Source organism: Acinonyx jubatus, chromosome A2 (assembly GCF_027475565.1).
Source record: "Acinonyx jubatus isolate Ajub_Pintada_27869175 chromosome A2, VMU_Ajub_asm_v1.0, whole genome shotgun sequence".
NCBI lineage: Eukaryota > Metazoa > Chordata > Mammalia > Carnivora > Felidae > Acinonyx > Acinonyx jubatus.
This window is the reverse complement of record NC_069383.1, coordinates 158,366,581-158,372,817: the sequence shown is the minus strand read 5'-3', so window position 1 is coordinate 158,372,817 and position 6,237 is coordinate 158,366,581. Positions and strand designations below refer to the sequence as shown.

The 6,237-nt window shown below is 49.0% G+C and overlaps 1 protein-coding gene across 3 annotated transcripts; it reads left to right on the top strand.

The window, feature by feature from the left end:
• Positions 1-4,644: 4,644 nt before the first annotated feature.
• On the top strand, positions 4,645-6,237 carry UBL5 (ubiquitin like 5). Of its 3 annotated transcripts, none has more exons than XM_015087800.3 (5): positions 4,645-4,737; positions 5,015-5,081; positions 5,256-5,339; positions 5,499-5,536; positions 6,071-6,237. In XM_015087800.3, exons 2-5 carry the CDS (start codon positions 5,026-5,028, stop codon positions 6,112-6,114), a joined length of 222 nt encoding a protein of 73 aa, XP_014943286.1. In that variant the 5' UTR covers positions 4,645-4,737; positions 5,015-5,025; the 3' UTR covers positions 6,115-6,237. The 3 variants fall into 3 exon arrangements, with proteins under 3 accessions (XP_014943286.1, XP_014943287.1, XP_014943288.1); XM_015087801.3 differs by having other exon boundaries at positions 4,666-4,749; XM_015087802.3 differs by having other exon boundaries at positions 4,678-4,757.

The window sequence follows — 6,237 nt, the reverse complement described above, 5'->3', positions numbered from 1 at the left end:
ACCCATATCACTCGTTTTTTTGTTTTTTGTTTTTTGTTTTTAAGATTTTATTTTCAGGTAATCGCTACACCAAACGCGGGACTTGAAACCATAACCCCGAGATCAAGGGTCACATGCTCCACTGATTGAGCCAGTCAGGTACCCCATCACTCATTTTTAAACTTTTTTTTTTGTAACGTTTATTCATTTTTGAGAGACAGAGAGAGACACAGTGCGAGTGGAGGAGGAGCAGAGAAAGAGGGGGACACAGAATCTGAAGCAGGTTCCAGGCTCCGAGCTGTCGGCAGAGTCCACCGTGGGGCTCGAACTCACGGACCAGACCGTGAGATTATGACCTGAGCCGAAGTCAGATGTTTAACTGACTGAGCGACCCAGGCGCCCCTCACTCATTTTTAAATTAGCAATTCATAAGGGCAGTGAATTTTATTCAAACATTCCTGTATTGAGGAGTATTCAAGTTGTTCCAGATTTGTTACCACAAACAATATTGGAGCTAGGTGTTATTTTATATACGTATATACGTGTACACATATATCCCATGTTTTTATTTTTATTGGATAAATAACCAGGAGCTGGTTTGATGGGCCAAAGGGGCATGCGAAATTTAATTTTGAGGTTTTGCTAAATCACATCCCCAAGAGCCTATAATGGCAATAGATGTTTTCAATACATACACACAGGTGCAGAAATTGGAGATGTTGAAAACTGTTTAAAAAAATTTTTTTTAATGTTTGTTTATTTTTGAGAGAAACAGAGACAGAATGGGAGTGGGTTAGGGGCAGAGAGAGAGGGAGACACAGAATCCTAAGCAGGCTGCAGGCTCTGAGCTGTCAGTACAGAGCCCAACGCGGGGCTTGAACCCCTGAGCTGAGAGATGATGACCTGAGCTATGAGATCATGATATGAGCCGCAGTTGGTCACTCGGTCACTCAACCGACTGAGCCACCCAGGCGCCCCATTGAAAACTGTTTTAAAAAGGAATGCATGGGGCACTTAGGTGGTGAGTCCGTTAAGCACTGACTTTGGCTCAGGTCATATTTCGGTTCATGAGTTCGAGCCCCTTGTCAGGCTCCACTCTGATGGCACCAAGCCTGCTTGGATTCTCGATCTTTCCTCTCTTTCTCCCTTCCCCTACTCACGCTTTCTCGCTTTCAAAATAAACTTAAAAAAAATTTTTTTTTTAATGCAAAATAGGGGCTCCTGGCTGGTTCAGTTGGAAGAGCATGTGACTCTCAATCTCAGGGTCTTGAGTTTGAGCCCTAAAATGGGTGTAGAGATTACTAAAAATAAACTTTTTTAATGTTTATTTTGGGGAAGGGGGAGAGAGGGCACAAGCAGCGTGTGCATCCACAAGCGGGGGAGGCTCAGAGAAAGAGGGAGATAGAGAATCTTAAGTGGGTCTGTACTGACAGCAGAGAGCCCTATGTGGGGCTCGAACTCATGAACCATGAGATCAAGACTCGAGCCAAAGTTGGACGCTTAACTGACTGAGCCACCCAGGTGCCCCTAAATATAAATAACTTTAAAAAATAAATAAACATTAAAAATTTTTAAAACATGCAAAACTTATTAAGATGTAAATATTAAATGTGTGCAATTTTGCCTATCAACTGTACTTCAGTAAAGCTAAAAAATAATACATCTGTATGCTCACACTTATCCATAAATAAATACAAAGTATGGGGCACCTGGGTGGCTCAGTCGATTGAGCATCTGACTTCGGCTCAGGTCATGATCTCGTGGTCTGTGAGTTCAAGCCCCATGTCGGGCTCTGTGCTGACAGCTCGGAGCCCAGAGCCTGCTTCAGATTCTGTGTCTCCCTCTCTCTCTGACCCTCCCCTACTCATGCTCTGTCTCTCCCTCTCTCAAAAATAAACAAACACTAAAAATATATATATAATAATAATAAAAGTAAAACACTATGGTTTCCATCTATCAGCTTAAAAAAGATGAAGACAGAAAATACCCACACTGGCCTTGGTGTGAGGAAACAGGCTCTTTCAACCCTGCAGAAAGGGCAGAATTGATTCAAACTCTCAAAGGCAATTTAGCAATATCAGATTGCAGCCTCTATTGGACCCAACGATCCCATGTCTAGGATCTCAAATTGCTAAAAAAAAAAAAAAAAAGAGGCAGGTCTTTCAATGCTATTTGGAACAATCTCCAGGATATTGTTTGCTTTATTTTTTTTTAAATCTTTTTTTTAATGTTTTATTTATTTTTGAGACAGAGAGAGACAGAGCATGAGCAGGGAAGGGGCAGAGGAAAAGGGAGACACAGAATCTGAAGCAGGCTCCAGGCTCTGAGCTGTCAGCAGAGCCTGACGCGGGGCTCGAACTCACAAACTGTGAGATCATGACCTGAGCCGAAGTCAGATGCTCAACCGACTGAGCCACACAGGCGCCCCGATATTGTTTGCTTTAAAAAGCAAAGGGTGTTGGGGTACCTAGGCAGCTCGGTCAGTTGAGCATCTGACTCTTGACTTCGGCTCAGGTCATATCTCGTGTTCATGAGATCGAGTACTGCACCGGGCTCTATGCTGACAGTGCAGAACCTACTTGGGGTATTCTCTCTCTGCCCCTCCTCTGCTTGCCCTTTCTCTCTCTCTAAGTAAATAAACATTTATTTAATTTAAAAAAAGGGGGGGGGGGCGCCTGGGTGGCTCAGTCGGTTAAGCATCCGACTTCGGCTCAGGTCATGATCTTGCAGTCTATGAGTTCAAGCCCCATGTCGGGCTCTGTGCTGACAGCTCAGAGCTGGAGCCTGCTTCAGATTCTGTCTCCTTCTCTCTCTACCCCTCCCCTGCTCATGCTCTATCTCTCAAAAATAAACATTTTTTTAAAAAAAGGACACAAATGCTTAGACAGCATTGTTCATAGTAGCAAAAAATTAAAATTAAAAAAATGCACACATGATTTATTATGTGTCTCACTCTTTTTTTAAAAAATGTTTATTTTTGGGGCGCCTGGGTGGCTCAGTCGGTTAAGCATCTGACTTCGGCTCAGGTCATGATCTCACGGTCTGTGGGTTTGAGCCCCGCGTCGGGCTCTGTGCTGACAGCTCAGAGCCTGGAGCCTGTTTCAGATTCTGTGTCTCCCTCTTTCTCTGACCCTCCCTTGTTCATGCGGTCTCTCTCTCTGTCTCAAAAATAAATAAATGTTAAAAAAATTAAAAAAAAATAAAATGTTTACTTTTGAAGTTTTGAAGTTTATTTTTGAAGTTTGTCCCCATGCAGGAACCTCACAATCATGACCTGAGCCTAAGTCAAAAGCTTAACCGACTGAGCCACCCAGGTGCCCCTTGTGTAAATTCATAAAGGACTGTCAGAGGCTGGTCCAAGACCCATTCTTACTACAATCCCAGGCTGGAAATTGCTATCCCCTTTCCATAGATGAGGAAAATAAGAATAAGTGTGGGTAACTGTATTTCTTGAGATCATACAGTGTAATATAAAGTGGTAATGTTGAGGTTTTGACTCATCTAAATCCAAAGCCTGTGTCTCCAATCTGAGTAAGTTTTCCATTCAGAGTCCCTCCCCTCTCAAGCGCACTCAGAAGGGCTCTCAGAGGAATGACAGGTCAAAGTTCTGAGCAGAAAGGCCCCTGAACCTAGTGTTCGTGGTAGCACCTCCTGGGCCAGCTCCCTACACCAGGTCAGCCCCACACAGGGTCATAGAGCATCTGCCCTTTCCACAGGATGACCTCTCATGTCTCCCACCTAATCTCATAGCCCAGTCTGAGAAGGTGGATTGGGCAAATCAGAAGTGGTGGCTCATTTTCAGGGCGAATGCCTCCAGGGTCACCAAACTGGGAAAACCCTGTCTGCCAAGAAAGAACGGTTGACCAGTTCCATTGGCAGCTGTTTGCTCGAACTCAGAGAAGGGTACCCCCTGTCCCACTAGCTCTGGGGAATCAGACCAGTCCAGGGGCTTCTTCGGGACTGAAAGGCAAGGCTGAGATCTGGTACAAAGTGCTCTCTGCAGGGCGGGAGCGTCCTTTCTTGAAGACACAAACGTGGGTGATTTTGCCCTTGTGCCGTTTTCAGTTTACTTGCCGGTGTTGACAGGCTGGCGTGCAACCTGGACTCCATTCTAAGTGCTGGCGTCCAGGACGAGATCAGGCGGCGTTTCTGCTTACTGGCTGCGGTCTGCGCCCAGGTGTCTTGGGGGGGTGGGGTGGGAGGGGGGCGGTCAGGAGCGATAGCCAAACGGAGGGGTGAGCGAAGAGGCCAGACGAGGTGACTGCATGACTCGACCCAGGCTCCCCATAGCCCCGAAGCTGCAATTAAGAGGCTTCCTCGGGCTCAAAAACGGGAGGTCACTACCCCCACGGGATGTCCCCCGAGCCCCCGAGCCCGCCCCATGTTCCTACCAGAAGCCACACAAGACGGCGTCTCCCCACATCTAAGGGGCCCCAACCGACGGCTTCCAGCGAGCTGGGCGACGGACCCTGACCTCTGGCTTTCTTTCCACGCCCCTTCCCCGACCAGGCACGGGCCGGGACGCCGACGGGGCCCCACGCACCCACGGCAGGCGCCCCCTACCCAGCCTTGGGACCCTGCACCGCTTCTGGGAACCGCAAACCCACCCTGGGCCTGGGACCGGAAAGAAGTCGTAGGGATGTTGAGCAGGGAGCACGGACCTACGCTTCCGGTTGCTCACTTCCGCTTCCGCCTCTGACCGGGGTTCCGCCTTCGAGAGAGGAGATTGTGGCGTCGGCGGATTCCAAGCGTTTCGAGGTCAGGGGCCAGGTAGAGAGGTCCGCAGTTGGGGAAAGCTGGTGGGACCCGGCCATCAAGGGTCTGTGCCCCTGCGAGAGGCGAGGCCGGGCCTTCGGGCGACCTGAAGAGGGGAGGCGCGGCTCCCTGGGGTCCGCGGTCCTGAGACTGGGAGGCCCGGGAGGACGCGGATCTGGGAGGTTGAGGGGAGAACATAGAGCCCAAACCCGGGGTCTTGGGTCCTGGGAGACCCCCTGAAGCCCTGACTCTGCTGCCTTCCACCCCGCGCCCTGTGTAGCTCCAGACAGGATGATCGAGGTTGTTTGCAACGACCGTCTAGGGAAGAAGGTCCGCGTTAAGTGCAAGTATCCACCGGCGGCCAAGAGGCAATGGTTCCTGGGGCACCTCAGTCTGTGTTGTAGGGGGACTTTCCTGGGGGAAGGGGCGGATGGGGTCCTGGTAGAATGCATTCAGCCCTGGAATGTCCTCTTCCACGTTCTACCTCCCCCTTCCATTTTCCTTAACTCCTCTGCGCCCAGCACTGATGACACGATCGGGGACCTTAAGAAGCTAATCGCAGCCCAAACTGGCACCCGTTGGAACAAGATCGTCCTGAAGAAGTGGTAAGTACAGTGGTAGAGCTGGGCGCTAGACAGGATCAGTCCAGAGGTTTGGGTTCCAGAGCCCTGCAGGCAGCCCTTTGCTTAGGCAGGGTTTCCTCGGCTTGCCTCTAGTATGAAAAGCCACCTCAGGCTTCTGTCTAAAAGGTTTCTATCCCACAGGTACACGATTTTTAAGGACCATGTGTCTCTGGGGGACTGTATCCTTTGTGTGACTTCTTGAGGAAGGGTTTGCATACCCGACTTGGTTCTCTTTGTTCCGTGCTGGAATCTATGTGCGATTGTGCACATAAAACGTTTAACTTAGTGCGCAGCACATGGTAAGCATTTCGAAAATGGGAGCCATGTAATTATTTTGTTGGGGGAGGAGGGTGGGTGGTGAAATATTTTGACTTGGCTTAGAAGACACTTGAAGGTCAACATGTTTCTTACTGAACTCTACCTGAGTGTGGACAGGAGGCCAGGATGGAGTGAGTCTCAGGCATGTCTGTTGTGCAAAAGGAGCATCAACTTTTTTCCTTCCTTCCTTCCTTCCTTCCTTCCTTCCTTCCTTCCTTCCTTCCTCCCTCCCTCCCTCCCTCCCTTCCTTCCTTCCGTTTGGATTCTTTCCAAATCAAAATGACCCGGTTCAAAATGCCTTTCTTGGGCCCTCAGGCCACTCTGACCCACGTGTGCAAGATAAGGGGGGTGGAGCTGGAACCCACAGTGAGAATTCCTTAACACCTTCACTTCAGATGAAATCCACGATGGGATGAACCTGGAGCTTTATTACCAATAGAACAGAATTCCTTCCTGCTGACCATCCTCCCCTCCTGTTTCCTCTCTGCTCCCACCCTCATCCCCACACTGGTATGGATGCTTGTTTTTAAAAACTCCTGTTAATAAAATATTAGAAGTTGCA